The following is a 22,147-nucleotide window of genomic DNA, read 5'->3' as shown; positions in this document are numbered from 1 at the left end:
CATTTCTGTATTGTAAATCCTTTTTTGATTGATCTTAGGGAATATTCTAATAATTTGAGATACTGGATTTCTGATTTTCATGAGCTATAAGCCATAATCATCAAAATTAAAACAAAAAAGGCTTTAAATATTTCACTTTACATGTAATGAATATAGAATATATGAAAGTTTACCTTTTTGAATTAAATTATGAAAAAAAGGAACTTTTTCATGGTATTCTAATTTTTTGAGATGCACTACACACACACACACACACACACACACACACACACACACACACACACACACACCACTCTGTGAAAGACTGCATGGGCATACATACACACCACTCTGTGAAAGACTGCATGGGCAAACAGTGCAACAATTTAAGAATAATGTTCCTCAACGTAAAATTGCAAAGAATTTGGGGATCACATCTATGGTGGACTGGCATGGTGGTGTAGTGGTTAGTACTGTCACCTCACAGCAAGAACGTTCTGGGTTCGAGCCCAGTGGCCGACAGGGGCCTTTCCATGTGGAGTTTGCATGTTCTCCCTGTGTCTGCGTGGGTTTCCTCTGGGTGCTCCAGTTTCCCCTGCAGTCCAAAGACATGCAGGTTAGGCTAATTGGTGGCTCTAAATTGACCATAGGTGTAAATGGTTGTTTGTCTCCATGTGTCAGCCCTGCAATGATCTGGCAACATGTCTAGGGTGTACCCCACCTCTCACCCACAGTCAGCTGGAATAGCTTCCAGCTTGCCTGTGATCCTGCACAGGATAAGCGGTTATGAATAATGGGTGGATCATCTATAGTACATATCATTAAAAGGTTCAGAGAATCTGGAGAAATCTCTGTATGCAAGAGACAAGGCTGAAAACTGACATTGGATGCCTGTGATCTTCAGGCCCTCAGACGGCACTGCATTAAAAGCAGACACATGCCTGTAGTGGAAATCGCTGCATGGGCTCAGGAACACTTCAGAAAACCATCGTCCGTGAAAAAAAAAGTTCATCCACAAATACAAATTAAAACCAGATAAACAATATCCAGAAACACTGCCACCTTCTCTGGGCCTGAGCTCTTTTATGATGGACTGAGGCGAAGTGGAAAATTGTCCCAAGATCTGACGAATCAAAAGTAGAAATTATTTTTAGCAAATCATGGACACCACATCCTCCAGGCTAAAGAGGAGACACATGACAGGAGTAGCTTCCATCTGCGAAGGTATCATTAATGCTGAATGATATAAACACGTTTCAGAGCAATATGCTGCCATCCAGACAAAATCTTTCAAGGAAGGCCTTCCTTCTTGCAGCAAGACAATGCCAAACCACTTTCTGCCCATATTAAAACTGCATGGCTCTGGAGTAAAAGAGTCCAGGCGCTAAACTGGCCTGCCTGAAGTCCAGACCTGTCTCCCATTTAAAACATCTGGTGCAGTATGAAGCGCAAAATACGACAAAGGACAGCCTGAACTGTTGAGCAACTGAAATTGTATATCAGGCAAGAATGGGACAACATTTCTCTTTCAAAACTACAGCAATCACCTCAGTTCCCAAACATTTACAAAAAGTGTTGTTAAAAGTAGAGGTGAAGCAACACAGTGGTAAACATACCCCCGTCCCAACTTTTTTTAAATGTATTGCTGACATCAAATTCAAAATGAGCATACATTTTTCAAAAAAAAAAAAAAAAAAAAAAAAATTCACTTTCAACATTTGACATGTTGTACCATTTTCAATAAACTAAAAGGTTTCCACGGTTTGCAAATCTGTTTTGATTTGTTTTACACAGTGTCCCAAATTGACCGTAAGTGTGAATGTGAATGGTTGGTTGTCTCTGGGTCAGCCCTGCAATAACCTGGCGACTTGTCTAGGGTGTACCCCGCCTCTCACCCATAGTCAGCCGGGATAGGCTCCAGCTTGCCTGCGACCCTGTAGAACAGGATAAAGCGGCTACAGATAATGGATGGATGGAGGGTTGTATTACATTTCCTGACAGAAAATGTATCTGGAACAGTCAGAGCCATACTGTTAAAGAAAATTAATCATCTTTTTATTCATCTTCTAACCAATTAGATTTAAGAACTTAACAGCACTGTAGTACAAAACCAGAGTTGTGTCATTGCTGCTTGTGGACTAAAGTATTATATTCCCCCACATAATCTCTCAGGCAGAAACAAACATGTTGATAAGATCAGGTGGAACCTTTAGATATATTTACCAAGTAACAGTGCAGAGATCCAGGTCTATAAAGATCAGAGGTGGACAAAGTGGACTTCATTACTTAAGTCAAAGTACACATCCCACTGGTCAAATGTTACTCTGATACAAGTGAAAGTTGTACAGTCAAGTTTTTACTTAAAGGTAAAGTACTGAAGTACTTGCTTTTAAAAATACTTAAGTATTAAAAGGACATTTTCTGTCAACGAGTTGTTGTATTATTGCCACAACGCTTACAAAATCTAATGTCATTATCAAAGACAGAAATGTGAATTCACAAAATGAACGCATGCTGTGCCATCATGGTGGTTTAACGTTAAGCTAGCTAGTCAGTGAAACTCCACCTGACATGCTAGCAAACTCTTTTCAAACTCAAAATCATGTTGGGTAGCTAATGCTACAAGAAAAGATAGATTTCTACATTGCTTATTTGGCACGTTATTCATGTTAGTGTAACTACATGCTAACTAACAGTGTCCAAGTTAACTAGCTATGCGTAAACGTTAGCCATGGACAAGGTGATGGCAACCTAGTGGGCAAATCCACAGAAAGTCATGTGACTAACCAGACTGCATAGCTATTGCAATGTTATCTCTAGCTCTAAAAGCACAGACAACTTCACTGCAAGCTTTCTCTTGGAATGAAACGTTTATATACAGTGGTGCTCGAAAGTTTGTGCACCCTTTAGTATTTTCTATATTTCTGCATAAAAATGACCTAAAACATCATCAGATTTTCACACAAGTCCGAAAACTAGATAAAGAGAACCCAGTTAAACAAATGAGACAAAAATATTGTACTTGGTCATTTATTTACTGAGGAAAATGATCAATATTACATATCTGTGAGTGGCAAAAGTATGTGAACCTCTAGGATTAGCAGTTAATTTGAAGGTGAAATTAGAGTCAGGTGTTTTCAATCAATGGAATGACAATCAGGTGTGAGTGGGCACCCTGTTTTATTTAAAGAACAGGGATCTATCAAAGACTGATCTTCACAACACGTTTGTGGAAGTGTATCATGGCACAAACAAAGGAGATTTCTGAAGACCTCAGAAAAAGCGTTGTTGATGCTCATCAGGCTGGAAAAGGTTACAAAACCATCTCTAAAGAGTTTGGACTCCACCAATCCACAATCAGACAGATTGTGTACAAATGGAGGAAATTCAAGACCATTGTTACCCTGCCCAGGAGTGGTCGACCAACAAAGATCACTCCAAGAGCAAGGCGTGTAATAGTCGGCGAGGTCACAAAGGACCCCAGGGTAACTTCTAAGCAACTGAAGGTCTCTCTCACATTGGCTAATGTTAATGTTCATGAGTCCACCATCAGGAGAACACTGAACAACAATGGTGTGCATGGCAGGGTTGCAAGGAGAAAGCCACTGGTCTCCAAAAAGAACATCGCTGCTCGTCTGCAGTTTGCTAAAGATCACGTGGACAAGCCAGAAGGCTATTGGAAAAATGTTTTGTGGACGGATGAGACCAAAATAGAAATTTGTGGTTTAAATGAGAAGCGTTATGTTTGGAGAAAGGAAAACACTGCAATCCAGCACAAGAACCTTATCCCATCTGTGAAACATGGTGGTGGTGGTAGTATCATGGTTTGGGCCTGTTTTGTTGCATCTGGGCCAGGACAGCTTGCAATCATTGATGGAACAATGAATTCTGAATTATACCGGTGAATTCTAAAGGAAAATGTTAGGACATCTGTCCACGAACTGAATCTCAAGAGAAGGTGGGTCATGCAGCAAGACAATGATCCTAAGCACACAAGTCGTTCTACCAAAGAATGGTTAAAGAAGAATAAAGTTAATGTTTTGGAATGGCCAAGTCAAAGTCCACCCCCCACCCACGGCACGGAGGTGTAGTGGTTAGCGCTGTCACCTCACAGCAAGAAGGTCCGGGTTCAAGCCCCGTGGCCGGTGAGGGCCTTTCTGTGCAGAGTTTGCATGTTCTCCCCGTGTCCGCGTGGGTTTCCTCCGGGTGCTCCGGTTTCCCCCACAGTCCAAAGACATGCAGGTTAGGTTAACTGGTGACTCTAAATTGACCGTAGGTGTGAATGTGAATGGTTGTCTGTGTCTATGTGTCAGCCCTGTGATGACCTGGCGACTTGTCCAGGGTGTACCTCGCCTTTCGCCCGTAGTCAGCTGGGATAGGCTCCAGCTTGCCTGTGACCCTGTAGAAGGATAAAGCGGCTACAGATAATGAGAAGTCAAAGTCCTGACCTTAATCCAATCGAAATGTTGTGGAAGGACCTGAAGCAAGCAGTTCATGTGAGGAAATCCACCAACATCCCTGAGTTGAAGCTGTTCTGTACGGAGGAATGGGCTAAAATTTCTCCAAGCCGGTGTGCAGGACTGAGCAACAGTTACCGGAAACGGTTAGTTGCAGTTATTGCTGGACAAGGGGGTCACACCAGATACTGAAAGCAAAGGTTCATATACTTTTGCCACTCACAGATATGTAATACTGGATCATTTTCCTCAATAAATAAATGACCAAGTATAATATTTTTGTCTCATTTGTTTAACTGGGTTCTCTTTATCTACTTTTAGGACTTGTGTGAAAATCTGATGATGTTTTAGGTCATATTTATGCAGAAATATAGAAAATTCTAAAGGGTTCACAAACTTTCAAGCACCACTGTATGTTACTGGGGTGCAATAGTACAAGGTGCAGTATGGTAAAAGTGCAGAATAGCAGCATGGAGATAAATGCATATTGTGAAGCACTGAACACTGCAAAAAATAAAAATCTTAGGAAGTTTATTTGTCTATTTTCAAGTCAAAACATCTAGCCACCCTTATTATAAGACGTAATTGCCCAACAAGCAAAACCTCATTTAGCTAGAAAAGCTAGTTTTTAGACAGTCCATCTTGAAAATCTTGTATAGACAAAATGTCTTGAAAAAGTCTTATTTGGAGCACCTTTGAAAATAAAACAAGTTTTTTTAAAAAAAAAAACAAGTACATTTTGGACATTTGTCAAATGCGGTTCATCTTGTTTCAAGAAAAAAAAGTATGCTTGTTTTGGGAATAAATGAACTTTACTGAAATCTTTGAATCTTTCATTATATTCAACTCTACCTTACATATCCTAAGTTTACTGCGACTGTTTTCTCAGTCATTCAGAGTGAGGTCCTTCTAGATGCTGTACATACTCTAGACTAGGGGTCGACCGACAATCGGCCTGGCCAGTATATCGGGCCGATATTCTGCATTTTTAGGGTTATCGGTATCGGCCATAATTTCCACCGATATGCCGATAACATGCCTTTTTGCAGCCATTTCGTTCCTAACGCGACTGTCACTGCACGTCCTTTCCTGCACTCGCCTTTCTGAGTTCAAGAACACGGTCCCACCCACCACAAGATCTGATTTGTTGTGAACTGTTTCAAGGCGGCCGTATGGGCACTCGGGCAGAAGCCGATCCCACTTCAAGGTAAGGACACGCTGCTTTTGCCGCAATAAGTCACAAACACACAAGTTGCAAAAGCACATCATTATATGTTTACATTCTTCATCTACTACTCGTTAAAATTGTCCATTTGCATCTGTGTAACCAGACAAACTTAGCTTACGTAAGGAAGCACTTGAATTAGCCTACAACCAACTAGCCTCGCTGAAACTACATGTAATGTTGTCCATAGTAAGCAGTCCCCAGCATAACGTAGGCTGCAGTCATTTTTAAATCCCCGTCTGGAAACGTTGTGAATGTGTCAGTAGTTCTACTCGAACAGTAGAATGACAGCCATACAGAGAGGTGGTCAAGGGAAGACGAAATAAAACGTAGTGTTTGTGTTCTGTAGGCTAGCGCAAGCCTACTGGCTATTTGTTATGGTGACTCGTGCTCAAAAAGCGCATTGCACTTGTATATGTTAGGTAACTTTATAAAGCGCTATTTGAACATTTAAACAAGCCAGGTGTGATATGGTGCTAGTAGGCTGTGTAATACTGTAGGGAGTTTGTCAGGACGCTTGTTGTGGGCTCAGTAATGAATTGTGTCGTGGATGCGCACTTGCTTGGATAAACGGTAATGAACGAAATACATCAATTAAACTCTTGACTTAAATGTTCTTATGCTACTTCACATTGCGCTGTAATGTACTCCACTAGTATTTATAATTCTTGCGCAAGTGATTCTCCTCGCTAGCGCTTCTGATTCGGAAAGTGATATACTCTTAAAGGAGCAGAGCCGTAGATGGTTACTTGTTAAGTTGTTACGTAATAGGGAGTGATAGCCTACTTTATGTTTGATTTTACTTTTTAAAAAATGCTGCAGGCAGCTCCCTACACTTGATTTATTTAAAAACTTCTTGAAGTTGGTAAGTCTTACTTAGTTCTTAGTGTAAAAGAATCCAGAGTGTATTTTCATTTATTTTCCACTGAAAATGGTGAGCTGTAATATAGTAGGGAGTGATTTGTTTTTTTATTGGTGAATATTTATTTTATTATTATTTTATTTCTCATTTTATTCTAACTAATGTTTGACTTTATTGTACGAATGCTGCTGGCATCTCCCTGCACAAAATTTCATGTTCAATTTTACAATTAAACATACATTTCAGGGCGGCACGGTGGTGTAGTGGTTAGCGCTGTCGCCTCACAGCAAGAAGGTCCTGGGTTCGAGCCCCGGGGCCGGCGAGGGCCTTTCTGTGTGGAGTTTGCATGTTCTCCCCGTGTCCGCGTGGGTTTCCTCCGGGTGCTCCGGTTTCCCCCACAGTCCAAAGACATGCAGGTTAGGTTAACTGGTGACTCTAAATTGACCGTAGGTGTGAATGTGAGTGTGAATGGTTGTCTGTGTGTCAGCCCTGTGATGACCTGGCGACTTGTCCAGGGTGTACCCCGCCTTTCGCCCGTAGTCAGCTGGGATGGGCTCCAGCTTGCCTGCGACCCTGTAGAAGGATAAAGCGGCTAGAGATAATGAGATGAGATGCCTGAGGTCCTGGGGAAGTGGAATCTTAAGAGATGTTTTAATGTTTGAATGTTGAAATGGGGAAAAAAAAAAAACTTGTTGCCATGCTACACGTGTCGTCAACTTGATTCAAGATAGTCTCTGGTCTCATATCTAGAGTATTTTACTAATTACAGGTCACAAAAGGAGAATCTTTTAAGCTAGCAATACTTAGTTGTAGAATTTAACAATCCTAATATTAGTATATTTATCTTAAATTTGGTTTTACTGCTAAGACTTTGTCATGAATTTAAGTGAAATACCCTTAAAATGAAATAAATAAAAATGACTTGAATGGCTAAATGTAAGAAGTACGATCTTGTTATAAGAACTATTTTGATTATTTTGAGTTAATCAGATCTCGCATAATAAGTTCCCCAATCTTATTTTGGAATTATTTCATCTAAAAACAGGTTAGATTTTTTCATCTTACTTTAAGAAATCTTACCAAGTCAAATTTGACTAGTTCCATTAGCAGATTTTTTTTCATCTGATTCAAGCAAATATGCTTTGTTTTAATCTTTTATTTCTTATTTTTGAAAGGCCATTTTTTGCAGTGAACTAGCACAGGTACAGGTGTTTACACATTCTCTCATACGGGCAATTCCATGTAAATGTCAACCTCACCATGCAAAAATAAAGCAACATGTAATACATCAAAACCACTCCCAGAGATATCACCTAGGCCTGTATTTTACAGATGTGAATAAGTTGAACCAATTTGTAACCAACCTAATACGTCACTGTCAGTCTTTCTTTCTTATAATGTAAAACCCAAGCTAAAATCAACTTTGATCATGTACAATTCTATATTATTGCCACAAGCCACAGAAATGTATGCTAAAATCCACAAAACAGCAAAACAATCGCCATCCTAAATATTATTTAAGAACTTTGATAGTTTTAGCTGATATCTCTCATCTCATCTCATTATCTCTAGCCGCTTTATCCTGTTCTACAGGGTTGCAGGCAAGCTGGAGCCTATCCCAGCTGACTACGGGCGAAAGGCGGGGTACATCCTGGACAAGTCGCCAGGTCATCACAGGGCTGACACATAGACACAGACAACCATTCACACTCACATTCACACCTACGCTCAATTTAGAGTCACCAGTTAACCTAACCTGCATGTCTTTGGACTGTGGGGGAAACCGGAGCACCCGGAGGAAACCCACGCGGACACGGGGAGAACATGCAAACTCCGCACAGAAAGGCCCTCGCCGGCCACGGGGCTCGAACCCAGACCTTCTTGCTGTGAGGCGACAGCGCTAACCACTACACCACCGTGCCGCCCCGTTTTTTTTTTTTTTTTAAAGATTATTTTTTTGGGCTTTTTGCACCTTTATTGGATAGGACAGTGTAGAGACAGGAAACGAGCGGGAGAGAGAGAGACGGGAAGGGATCGGGAAACGACCCCGGGCCGGAACCGAACCCGGGTCGCCCGCATTCATGGCACGGCGCCCTAACCACCTGAGCCACGACGCCCCCTGCCGCCCCGTTTTAGCTGATATTTAGAGAGTTTTTCAAAGGGTTATGGTGGTTAAATTGCTGATTTTCTAAACATATGCCATGTCTATTTCAGACTTACCCAGTCTGCCAGTTTTAACTCTTCCTCCACTTCTTGACGTTGCTTCAATAATGCGGACGTTCCGGAAGCCCTGTCTGAGTAACTTCTGTGCAGCACCGATTCCTGAAATCCCGGCTCCAATAATAAGGACTCTTGTATCAGCACCAGAATGGACCGCCATCTTCCTGTCTCTCACCAAATCAGTTCCAGGGCTGGTTCACAACTCGTTCAACTTGTGAGCCAGCTGAGAACCAGTTTGCTTTTTCATAGCTTACGGTGCACGTCATTACGTCGCTGTTTACGTCATTACGTCGCTACGTTTGCTTAAACCTTGGCGCGAATATCGAACCAAAAACAACAGAAGCAGCAGCAGCAGCAGCAACAACAACAACAACAATAATAATAATAGATGACTTCGCGTTTGTACAGCTGCGGCTTCTCGTCGCTTAAAAATGGCTGCGGTCTTGTTATTGTTGTTGGTCTTAACAACTCCGCCCCCCCGCTGACGTAAGCGGTGGTGTGGCGGGTAAAAAAGAAAACAAGTTAGCTGCTGTAGGACGGTAAAAGAGGAGAGTGGAAAGAGGAGCTGGAGGTGTCAGAGCGGGTTTGTGACTGGACGTTGTTTTGAGTGTGGCAAAGGGTTTGAATTGTGGGCGGTTGGTGACGTTTGTGTTTGGGGGTCAACTCCCTCGACTGTTTTTGGTGGAGATGGAGAGAAGTGACGGTAGTTTGATTGGAGGTGAAATAGACATGGAAGGAGAAGGCGAGGGAAATTCAAAAGAGGAATGGCAGGTGGTAGGGAGAGGAGCGAAACGAGACAGAGTGTCCGAAGGTAATTTAGAGTCTGATAAAGGTAATCCCAATAAAGCAATGCGAGTGATAAATGACAAGGGACTAAAGGTCAAATTACAATTTGATTCACCTATCTCTATTAATCCACTGAAAATTACCAAAGCACTTCATGCAGCCGTAGGCACAGTGCAGGTCACACCTGTAAGAGATGGCAGCTTACTTATTGGTTGTTACAATGCCGCGCAGCGGGATAAACTTCTTGCAATGTCTGAAATGGATGGTAAGAAAATTAAGTGCACTAATGCCGCTTTTCCACTACAAACGCGGCTGAGCCGTGCCGTGCTGAGTCGGGCTGAGCGGGGCTGTTGGAGTTGCATTTCGACTACAACCGCGCTGAACCGTGCTGGCTGGAAGTGGGTGGACACATTGGGTGGAGTTAGCGAAAGTGGGTGGACGTCACGTGATGTCGTTAAGCAGCGCAAACAGTGACATCAGTGATCTTTTAAGCGGTAGTCTCACGACCCGGATAGTAAACAATAAACATGGAAGACATGGAGTCGTTAGTGTTGCTGGTCTTGGTGCTGTGGCTTGTTGTCACCGACAACGCCAACAGATACTGGCAAGAGCGTATAGATGAGGCGAGGCGCATAAGGCTTCAGAAATTCTCGTAATTCTTCTCCTTCCGGGTTTGCGGTGTTTACAGATCCCAGCGTGCTCGCGGGGCGTGTGTGGGCATGTGAGGACACTCCTCCTCACCAATCAGTGCACAGGGGAGTGTCTGCTCACGCCCCCAGCCTCACTCGGCACGGTTTGTCTCGCTTCAGCCCCACTCCAAAACGGTGCGAGTTTTATGCCGCTTTTCCACTACAAACGCGGCTGAGCCGTGCCGTGCTGAGTCGGGCTGAGCGGGGCTGTTGGAGTTGCATTTCGACTACAACCCCGCTGAACCGTGCTGGCTGGAAGTGGGTGGACACATTGGGTGGAGTTAGCGAAAGTGGGTGGACGTCACGTGATGTCGTTAAGCAGCGCAAACAGTGACATCAGTGACAGTGGCGGAACAAGTCAGAGCCGGGCCGGGGGCGGGGCAAATGACCGGGCCCTTTATTAAAGCTTATCATAACATCATTTTAGGCTACAAAATGTCCGCAACTGCGGTGTTTACCAATTTCAACACTACCGGGTGCAACTATGTTATTTAGTACATCAAGTCCTTCAAACGAACATGTAACTCAGAAACAAAAAACATTAGGATACTGTACATGGCTCATAATAAAACATCAATAGCCTATACTGCGCACATTATTTGAAGGGCATACGAATGAGCGCTCAGAGGTTGCAACGGTGACAGGAAGAGTCAGAAATAAAAGGAGGGCGGTGCAAACCTCACTGAATGCACTGTGTTTACCAATTTCAACACTACGGGGTGCAACTATGTTATTTTGTACATTAAGTCCTTCAAACGAACATGTAACTCAAACAAAAAAACATTAGGCGACATACTGTACATGGCTCATAATAAAACATCAATAGCCTACTGCGCGCATTATTTGAAGGGCATACGACGAGCCTTGCGCTCCGCGAACTCGTCCACGATGCTCTGTATGTCACTGATTCAGTGAGCTTTTAAGCGGTAGTCTCATGACCCGGATAGTAAACAATAAACATGGAGGACATGGAGTCGTTAGTGTTGCTGGTCTTGGTGCTGTGGCTTGTTGTCACCGACAACGCGGACAGATACTGGCAAGAGCGTATAGATGAGGCGAGGCGCATAAGGCTTCAGAAATTCTCGTAATTCATAATTATTCTCCTTCCGGGTTTGCGGTGTTTACAGATCCCAGCACGCTCGCGGGGCGTGTGTGGGCATGTGAGGACACTCCTCCTCACCAATCAGTGCACAGGGGAGTGTCTGCTCACACCCCCAACCTCACTCGGCACGGTTTGGCTCGCTTCAGCCCCACTCCAAAACGGTGCGAGTTTTAGGGGCTAAGCAGGGCTGAAATGAGCTGAGTCGTGCTGGTTTTTGGTAGTCGAAACGCGAGCCGTGTCGGGCTGAAGCGAGCTGAAAAAGGGTAGTGGAAAAGGGCCATAACTGGGAGCGAAAGAAACTTGAACTTGGAGTTATAACTGACGTGTCTACTGATTTGCCGTGTGAGGATATTATGAGCAATGTATCTGGAGCTAATGTTGTCAAATGTAGGAGATTGATGTTTACCCGAGATCGAATAAAAAAGGAGAGCCTTTCTGTTTTGTTATTTTTTGATGAGAAGGTATTGCCTACGAGGATTAGGGTAGGATATATGAGCTTCCAGGTTCGTCCATACATCCCGCCTCCATTGCGGTGCTTTAATTGCCAGAAATTTGGGCATGTAGCAGCCATTTGCAGAGGAAAAAGACGATGTGGTAAATGCGGAGGAGAAGATCATGAGTATGGTCAATGTAAGGAGGGTACTAGTGTTAAATATTGCAACTGTGGGGGTTCACACAGTGCAGCATACAAGGGTTGTCAAGCACACAAAAAAGCGTCTGAAGTACAAAGAGTTAAGGTCGAGGAGAAACTTACCTATGCAGAGGCAATTAAGAAGGTTGATGGAGGAAGGAAGATTGAAACGGGCCAACGACAGCAGGGACAAAGGCAAAGTGTTATTTCTCAGCAGAGTAAGGAATCACCTAGCCCTATATGTGCAGACGCTATAAAGGTGGATAGTGTGAAATTCTTGGCGTTCTTGGCTGAAGTCATAAACTGCTCAGCGGTCATAGAGAGCAGGAGCGAGAGGATTAAAGTTATTGTCAAAGCTGCACAGAAGCATTTTCGTGTGGGGGCGGAAGTTTCAGTCGATGAAATTACTAAAGCATTGAATATTCTCCAGGGCGTACAAGCCACCTCACAGTCAGCATCATGTGGGGGTTCCTAATGACTTTTAGTATTTTACAGTGGAATGCTAGAAGTCTTTGCTCTAATGGGCAGGAGTTTAAGAAATTTGTTGACGATTTGGATATTAAGCCAAATGTTATGTGTTCAGGAGACATGGCTTAGGCCTCACCTGGACTTTGTCCTACAAGGATATGTAGCTGTGCGTAGGGACAGGGATAATGGCCCTGGTGGAGGGGTGGCTTTATTTATCATGCAGGGGTTGGGATATAGAATAATAAAGGTAAGTAGGGAGGTAGAGGGAATTATTATTGAGGTATGGATAGGTAGCTCCACCTTTTTGATTGTTAATTATTACAATCCCTGCGTTGTCCTACACAAAGATGTTCTTGATAAGTTCCTGGGGGATGTATCCCACAAGATGGTATGGTGTGGGGATTTTAATGCATACAGCACCCTTTGGGGGAGCACAGACACCAATAGTAATGGTAAGGTAATTGAGGAGTTGCTAGAGGAAAGAGATCTAATTTGCCTCAATGATGGGAGGGGAACCAGAATTAATGTCTCAAGTGGGTGGGAGACAGCTATCGACCTCACCCTGGTGTCTGCGCAGTATGCAAGATGCTCTAAATGGAATGTATTGCAGGATGACTGTGTTGGTAGTGATCATTACCCCATCCTGTGTGAAATTGGAGTGGGATCTGTTCAGATTGAGGAAGTAATCTTCCCCAGGTGGGATTTTAAAAAGGCCAAATGGGAGGATTTTACCTCAAATTGTAGTACTAGGCTGATGTGCCTCAATTTGGATGTGTATGAGGATGTTAATATGGCTAACAGTAAGGTTACAGAGATATTGCATTCTTCTGCTTTAGAATTCATTGGGAAAACGTCAGGCAGTGGGAAGCGGAAAATGGTGCCCTGGTGGACAGATGAGTGTAAGGAAGCAATACAGGTAAGAAATAAGGCTTTTAAAAAGGTTAAGTCTACTTTCTCTTTCACTGATCTAGTTGAGTATAAAAAAGCCCAAGCTATGGTTAGGAGGGTGATTAGAAAGGCAAAGAGGGAGCGGTGGAGAGCATTTTGTGACACTATTGGAAGAGATACGGCAATTAATGAAGTGTGGGGGATGATTAGAAGAATGGGGGGAATTAGGAGGGAATATTCTTTACCAGCTATCAAGTTTAATGATGAAGTCATGGGAACAGACAAGGAGAAAGCAGAAGCCCTTGCTACAGTGTTTGCCAGAATTCATAGTATGAATAATGTGTCTGCTGAGGCTAGAGTGGCTAGGGAGGAATTGGTAAGGTTGCACCCTAATGTGTTAGAGAAAAAGATTATTACTGATGAGGCCTTGGATGCACCATTTTCTATGTTTGAGTTAAAGCGGGCCCTTAGGGGAGTTAGATCTACCTCTCCAGGGAAAGATGACATCTGTTATGTAATGGTGGATAAAGTAAGGCCTGAAGCACAAATGGTACTTTTGAAGCATTTTAATTTGATATGGGAAATAGAGACTATTCCCCTAGCTTGGAAACACTCTGTTGTGGTACCAATTTTAAAACCAGGTAAGGAAAAGAGCGAGGCAACAAGCTACAGGCCCATTGCGTTGACCTCTAACCTCTGCAAGTTAATGGAGCGGATGGTCACAGATAGGTTGACTTATGTCGTTGAAAAGAGAGGTTTAATTACCTCATGTCAGAGTGGGTTTCGCAGGGGAAGGATGACTATGGACCCTGTGTTGTGCTTGGAGGATACTGTAAGGAAAGCTCAAGCAAACAAAGAGCAAGTCAATGCAGTTTTCTTTGACATAGAAAAGGCATATGATATGCTATGGCGTGAAGGACTACTTATCAAGTTAGAGGCAATGGGAATAAGTGGTAGGCTGTATAACTGGGTCATGGACTTCCTGTTAAATAGGACCATTGAGGTGCGTGTTGGACAGTCATATTCTGGTACTTATCCAGTGGATAATGGAGTTCCACAGGGTAGTGTGTGCAGCCCTCTGTTGTTCAGTATAATGATTAATGATATTTTTTCTGGAATAGATGTTAATATTGGACGTTCATTGTATGCAGATGATGGAGCACTGTGGATTAGGGGCCGAAACTCGGTGTTCATTAGTCAGAAACTTCAGGCGGCGGTCAGTCTTGTGGAGAAGTGGGGTTTTCGTTTTTCAGTGGAGAAGACACAGGTTATTTGTTTCACCAAGAGAAGACGTGTACCTCCTGTGCAAATTATTTTATATATGCAGCCACTCAAACAGGTTGAGGTGGTGAGGTTCTTAGGGGTTTGGATGGATAGTAAACTTACTTTTAGAGATCACATTCAGAGAGTTGTTGTCAAGTGTAAAAAGGCAGTAAATATACTGAGGTGTCTAGTGGGGAGTGATTGGGGTGCCACTACGATGGCATTAAAACGTGTCTATATAGCACTTATTAGATCGTCACTGGATTATGCGTGCATTGCGTATGGATCGGCAGCAAAGACGCACTTATTGAAACTTGATGTGGTCCAGGCACAGGCCTTGCGAGTGTGCAGTGGGGCATTCACAACCTCTTCAGTCCCTGCACTTCAGGTTGAAGCAGGGGAGATGCCATTGGCTTTAAGGCGGCAGCAGTTGGGGATGGTGTACTGGACGAACCTGCAGGGTTATAAAGGGGATCATCCAACCAAGCATATCCTTAATCAATGTTGGGAGCATGGCAAGGCAAACTTTAATAGTTTTGGGTGGGTTGGAAATGATCAGGCTGGAGAGCTTGGCTTAACCAAGGTGGCCCATAGCTCTGTGGTACCACTGCCAGCTATTCCCCCCTGGTTTTTTTATTATGCCTGAGGTGGATCTTAACCTGGTGAAGATGCGCGAGGAAGCTGAGGATAATAGTAATGTGAAATATTTAACCAACTTTCACATTCGCAATAACTATCCTGAAGGGGTTCAAATTTTTACAGACGGCTCTAAAGATCCTGAAACTGGGAAAACTGCAGCTGCGGTTTTTATCCCACAGTATAAGACAAAAATAGCAAAAAGGACGTCTGACCACCTTGCAATTTATTCAGTGGAGTTATTTGCCATTTATCTTGCTTTAATGTGGATTGATGACACTAAATCTAGATTCAATGTCATATGTTCTGACTCCCTGTCAGCATTGAATAGTATCCTTCACGGCAAGTCTAAGTGTAGGCCTGATTTACTTTGTGAGGTACTTCAATATCTTTTTAGACTACACCAGCAAGACATTTTAGTAAATTTCCTATGGGTTCCATCCCATTCGGGCATTGCAGGAAATGAGGCTGTGGATCAGCTTGCCAAAGAGGCTTTGAAATCTGAAATCCAGTCTAACATCCCACTAAGCAAAGCGGAGGTCAAGGTTATTATATTCAGGAAAATGTTGGGTGCATGGCAGGGGCAGTGGGATAGGGAAAGTAGGGGCAGCTTTCTACGAGCAATTCAAAAACAGGTCCCTTCAAGAAGATTGGGCAGCGGTAGCCGTAGAGAAGAACAAGTAATCACAAGGCTTAGAATAGGTCATAGTAGATTAAATGGCAACCTCCACACAATTGGCAAACATGCCACTGGTCACTGCATCTACTGTCAGGAAAGAGAGACTGTAAATCACGTGTTATTAGAATGCCAAGCTTATAGTGTCCAGAGAGCAATTCTGTTAGAACGAGTTAGAGAGCTAGGGGAGACTAGGCTCACTCTTGATAGGTTACTTGCCTTCTCAGTACCATCTGCTTGGAAGCATGTTTTTGAGTTCCTTAAAAATACAGGCCTTTTAGGTAGGATTTAGTGTATTTATTGGGTTTTTTTTTTTTTTGGTCACTCCTCCATTGAAACTCCAACTAGATAGTGTCGCAGTTCCGCAAAAATACAGTTGGTGGCGGTAATGCACCATAGTGGATGCCAACCGCCATTAAACCTGAAAGAAGAAGAAGACGGTAAAAGAGAGAGGGAAAAGGAGTGAAGGGAAGGCTGGAGTGGCGTGTTGGCATAAACCGATCTGTGACTGAGTCTGGGTTAGTTTGGGGCATGGGAGATGAGGATATGGAAGAGGACCTTCTGTCCTCGGAAGCAGGGAATATTAGTCAGAACCTACGTAGTGGAGTTGTTAGTGGAAGTAGGGGTAGAGGACATGGAGGTAGTTCTCAATGGACTAGTGTGACGGGTGGTAGTAAGGAGGAGAATAAGAGGAAAGACCGTGATGAGGAGGTAGGAGAAAGAAGTAGGGATGTTATGGCCCTTTTCCACTACCCTTTTTCAGCTCGCTTCAGCCCGACACGGCTCGCGTTTCGACTACCAAAAACCAGCACGACTCAGCTCGTTTCAGCCCTGCTTAGCCCCTAAAACTCGCACCGTTTTGGAGTGGGGCTGAAGCGAGCCAAGCCGTGCCGAGTGAGGCTGGGGGCGTGAGCAGACACTCCCCTGTGCACTGATTGGTGAGGAGGAGTGTCCTCACATGCCCACACACGCCCCGCGAGCGCGCTGGGATCTGTAAACACCGTAAACCCGGAAGGAGAAGAATTACGAGAATTTCTGAAGCCTTATGCGCCTCGCCTCATCTATACGCTCTTGCCAGTATCTGTTGGCGTTGTCGGTGACAAGCCACAGCACCAAGACCAGCAACACTAACGACTCCATGTCCTCCATGTTTATTGTTTACTATTCGGGTCGTGAGACTACCGCTTAAAAGCTCACTGATGTCACTGTTTGCGCTGCTTAACGACATCACCTGACGTCCACCCACTTTCGCTAACTCCACCCAATGTGTCCACCCACTTCCAGCCAGCACAGTTCAGCGCGGTTGTAGTCGAAATGCAACTCCAACAGCCCCACTCAGCCCGACTCAGCACGGCACGGCTCAGCCCGACTCAGCCGCGTTTGTAGTGGAAAAGCGGCATTAGAAAGAGAGTAGGGCAGGAACCAACATCGGAGTTAAAACTGGTGGTAAAGTTTAAAGAGGGACATGACAGGGAGGTTGGCTTGGTTCGCTTAACAGCAGGGTTGAAGAAGGCATGGGGTGATATTGTGATGGCGAGAGTGATGCAAGATGGGAGTTTATTGGTTGCATGTAAAGATGCAAATCAGAGGGATAAAGTTATGAAAGCCCAGGTGATATGTCATAAGGAAATAGCAGAAGTAAGGAAGGTTGGAGAGCATGGGGCCAGAGGGGTGATCTCAGGAGTGCCGCTTGGTGAAAACTTGGAGGAAATTAAAAAGAATATTAAAGGAGGAACAGTGGTAACTGTCAAGAGACTGATGGCTAAGCGAAATGGAGAAATAGTTGAAAGTACATCCCTGCTATTGGGGTTTAAAGAGCAATGCCTTCCGGAGCGAGTGATGATCGGTTATATGAGGTTTAGTGTGAGGGAATACATTCCTCCCCCGATTAGGTGCTTTAAATGCCAGCGCTATGGCCATGTAGCTGCTGTTTGTAAAGGGAGTCAGAGATGTGGAAAATGTGGGGGGAGCCATGAATATGGACAGTGTGGTGAGGGGGTAGCGAGGAAATGCTGTAACTGTGGTGGGGATCACACAGCCGCTTATGGGGGTTGCCCAGTGAGGAAAAGGGCCGCGAGTGCACAACAGATCAGAGCTACAAAAAATTTGTCCTACGCTGAAGCTGTGAAGGAGGTCGACAAGGATAAAAGGGAGCGTGGAAATATTAACAAGGGACAAAAGCAGAGTGAGGTGATGGTTAGCTCAGAGCGGCTAGTGCTGTTCATAGCGTATGTGATAAATTGTTCAGAGGGGGTAAAATCTAAGTCCGAGAAAATTAAGATAATATCCAAGGCTGCAGGGAAGTTCCTGAATGTACCTGAGTTGTCCCCTGAAAAGATAAGTTCTGACCTGAGTAGGCTGAGCGAGTCCCCAGAGTCAACATCATCTCCACCAGTATTAATAAGTCTAGCTTAGTGGTCCTGCAATGGAATGCAAGAAGTCTTATAGCTAATGGGCAGGAATTCAAAGGGTTTGTTCAAGAGCTACGTGATGAACCAGATGTTATCTGTATTCAGGAATCCTGGCTAAAGAGCTCATTAGACTTTGCAATCAAAGGGTATACGTGCATTAGGAGAGACAGGGTGGGGGGTTCTGGTGGTGGCGGTTGCGTCAACTGTGTAAAGAGTGGAATGCAATTTAGAGAACTAAAGAAAGGGGGCGAGCTGGAGGTTTTATGTGTTGAAGTATGGACTAAGGAAGGTAGTGTGAGTATAGTTAACTTCTACAATCCATGTAAACTAATTGAGATGGAACAGTTAGAGGCGATCTGGGAGGGGCTGGGTGAAAAGGTTATATGGTGTGGGGATTTTAATGCACACAGCACACTGTGGGGGGATAAAGATGATGTAAATGGAAGTATTGTGGAAGAGTTTTTAGATGAGAAGGGGCTTGTTTGTTTAAATGATGGTTCATACACACGAATAGATGTGACAAAAGGAACTGGCTCAGCCATCGATCTCACAATAGTGTCTCAACCTTTAGCCGCCAGATGCAGTTGGCAGGTACTAAACAACACATTGGGCAGCGATCACTTTCCTGTAGTAGTTCAGCTTGAGATAGAGCTAGTTAGAGAGTTGGTGGTGAGAAAAGGGAAATGGATTCTAGGGGAAGCGGACTGGGAAAGCTACTCAGAGTTAAGTGAGGGCAATCTAATGCATATTGGGTCCAATGATAGCATTGAAAGCATGTGCTGGGCTGTCACCAACAGTGTTATAAGGGCAGCTGAGATTGCTATCCCTAAATCTGAGCCAGGTAGTAAAGGAAGAATAGTGCCTTGGTGGTCCAAGGAGTGTAGGAAGGCTATTAAAGAGCGTAATAAAGCATTTAGAGTTTTAAGGAAAAGTTTGAATTTTGAGAATCTGATTAAGTACAAACAGAGTCAAGCGAAAGTGAGGTTTACAATTAAAAAAACAAAAAGGGAATATTGGAAAGCATTTTGTGACACTTTGGATAGAACTACCCCATTAGAAAGAGTATGGGGAATGATTAAAAAAATGAGAGGCAATAGGAGACACTTTGAGTATCCAGTAATGATGGAAGAAGGCAGAGCTATTATAAGTAGTAAGGGCAAGGCAGAAGCCATTGCTAAGGCACTTGTAAAGGTACATAGCTCAGGAAACCTCACTCCCGCTGAGGCAAGGGGAAGAGAAATGACAATAGGAAAATACAGGCATGTTTTAGAAGAGGAAATGGGCGATGAGAATGTTTTAAATACGCTCTTTGATTTGAGTGAATTTAATAGGGCAATAAAGAAAGTGGGAAGGTCTACCCCTGGAAGAGATGGGATTTGCTATATTATGTTGGAGAAGCTGACAGATAAAGGGAAGGAGGTGGTGCTGGGTTTAATTAATAAGGTATGGGTGGAAGGAGTCATTCCAACTGAATGGAAACAGGCAGTAATAATCCCAATAAGGAAGCCTGGGAAAGATCCTAAGATTCCAACAAACTATAGACCCATAGCGCTGACATCGCAGTTGGGTAAAATAATGGAGAGAATGGTGAATGACAGAATGGTCTACTGGTTAGAAACGCAAAATATTCTGCACAGCTACCAGAGTGGATTTAGGCAGGGAAGGGGTACTATGGATCCTATGGTGGCCTTAGAAGATTCAATAAGGAAAGCTCAGGTTAACAAGGAAACAGTGCTGGCAGTGTTTTTTGACATAGAAAAAGCATATGATATGGTCTGGAGAGAGGGACTTCTAATTAAACTGAGACAGATGGGCATAATGGGTAGAATGTTTCAGTGGGTTAGAGACTTCCTAACAGGTAGAAGAATCATGGTCAAAATTAATGAAGAGCTAAGCAGTGAACATGCAGTGGAAAATGGCACACCTCAAGGAAGCATCATCAGTCCGATATTGTTCCTGATCATGATTAATGATGTTTTTAAGGAAGTGCAGGGATCAGTTAATGTTGCTTTGTTTGCAGATGATGGTGCTATGTGGAAAAGGGGGAGAAATGTTGATTTCATTGTCCACAAAATGCAGCAGTCAATTGATAAGGTCCAAAACTGGGCTCTGCAGTGGGGATTTAGAATTTCTATAGATAAAACTAAAACTGTGGTTTTTACCAGAAGAAATATTCCTATGGAGTTGAAGTTGAACTTATTTGGATGTGAGTTAGAAAGAGTTGAGTGTTTTAAATACTTGGGCCTATGGTTTGATAAGAGGTTAACCTGGTCTGCGCATATACAGAGCATGCTAGACAAGTGTAAAAAGGTACTAAATGTAATGCGCTGCCTGCGTGGAGTGGATTGGGGAGCCAAAAGGTCAGCTTTGAGGACTATATATGTCAGCCTTATAAGATCCGTATTTGACTACGGGTGTGTGGCATACAGATCTGCATCTAAGACGCTGTTGAGGAAACTAGATGTCATCCAGCATAAGGCATTAAGATTATGTTGTGGGGCCATGAAATCTACTCCTGTTAATGCTATACAGGTAGAGATGGGGGAAATGCCACTATATATAAGGAGGGACCAGCTGGCCTTGGTCTATTGGGCTAACCTCAGAGGGCAAAGAAATGATCATATTAGTAAGTCTACGTTAATACATTGCCAGGAGAGAGATAAACCAGGTAAAAGCTTTGGGTGGGTGGTTCCACAAAAAGTAGAGGCGTTGGGCTTGCAGGCGCTAGCTCTGTGCCCAGCTGTTTCACATCCAGTTGTGCCGCCATGGTTGTTAAAGAAGCCAGTAATAGATTTAGTACTTCTGGAGTTGAAGAAGAGCGAAGACTTCAGCAAAGATATGGTCGAGTGCCATATTAGTGTACAGTACAAGGACAAACTTAGGGTCTATACTGATGCATCAAAGTCTGCAGGCAGTAAAGTTGGCATTGCATTTGTAGTTCCAGAGCTCAAAATTTGCAAAACAGAAAGGTTAACCAATGATCTTGCAGTATACACAGCAGAACTAGTAGCCATCCTCACTGCATTATCCTGGATAGAGGGATATAGTCCTAAGGGTGGAGTGCTTATTGCTTCAGATTCTGCTTCTGCGCTGATGAGTATTCAGAATACTATGTCAGAGTCCAGACAAGACTTAGTGTTGGAAATTGCGCAATTGGTTAGTGGAATTATAAACTCAGGTACAGATGTAACTTTCTTATGGATCCCAGCACATATTGGGATAAGAGGGAATGAGTTGGCAGACATGAACGCCAAAAAAGCATGTGTGACCCCTGAGGTCACCTTAGAAATTGCCTATAGTAAGACTGAGGTAAAGTCACTAATTAAGTCAAAGTCCAGAGAGTTATGGCAGAGTGAGTGGAATGGTGCAGCTACAGGGAGGAAATATTATGCAATTCAAAGGGTGGTAGGTCATGCAAGGCCAACAGCAAGATCCACCAAAGAGGAGGATATTATATCTAGAATGAGGTTTGGGCATTCTGGTCTGAACAGTACTCTATTTCTCTTTAAAAAGCATGAGGATGGAAAGTGTGGTGTATGTGGTTCTATTGAGACTGTGGAGCATGTAATTGAACATTGTGTCAAGTTTGAGCAGGAGAGGCAGCACCTCATACTTGGATTAAAGTCAGAAAGTGTGCCTTTTAATGTAAAAGCAATTTTGCAGAGGAACTCAAGCGAGATGTGCTTTAAGCATTTATTTCACTTTATGGAAGTCACTGGACTGATTAGAAGAATATAATGGATTCTCTCTTTCATTTCTTTCACTCTTTACTTTTTTTTTAATTTTCTTTATTATTATAATAATAATATATATTTTTTTATTTAATTATTATTTTGTTTATAGTAGAGATAGTT

At 43.4% G+C, this 22,147-nt stretch overlaps 1 protein-coding gene across 2 annotated transcripts in view; it reads right to left on the bottom strand.

The window, feature by feature from the left end:
• Positions 1 to 9,163, bottom strand: part of paox (polyamine oxidase) — a 33,427-nt gene extending 24,264 nt beyond the window's left edge. For both annotated transcript variants that reach the window (XM_060925950.1, XM_060925951.1), the window contains exon 1: positions 8,744 to 9,163. In XM_060925950.1, coding sequence (XP_060781933.1) covers positions 8,744 to 8,903 — 160 coding nt within the window. In that variant the 5' untranslated portion in view covers positions 8,904 to 9,163. The remainder of the gene's footprint in view (positions 1 to 8,743) is intronic.
• Between the last annotated feature and the right edge of the window lie 12,984 nt (positions 9,164 to 22,147).

This window comes from Neoarius graeffei, chromosome 7, assembly GCF_027579695.1.
Source record: "Neoarius graeffei isolate fNeoGra1 chromosome 7, fNeoGra1.pri, whole genome shotgun sequence".
Classification (NCBI taxonomy): domain Eukaryota; kingdom Metazoa; phylum Chordata; class Actinopteri; order Siluriformes; family Ariidae; genus Neoarius; species Neoarius graeffei.
This window is presented reverse-complemented; position numbering and strand designations above follow the sequence as displayed.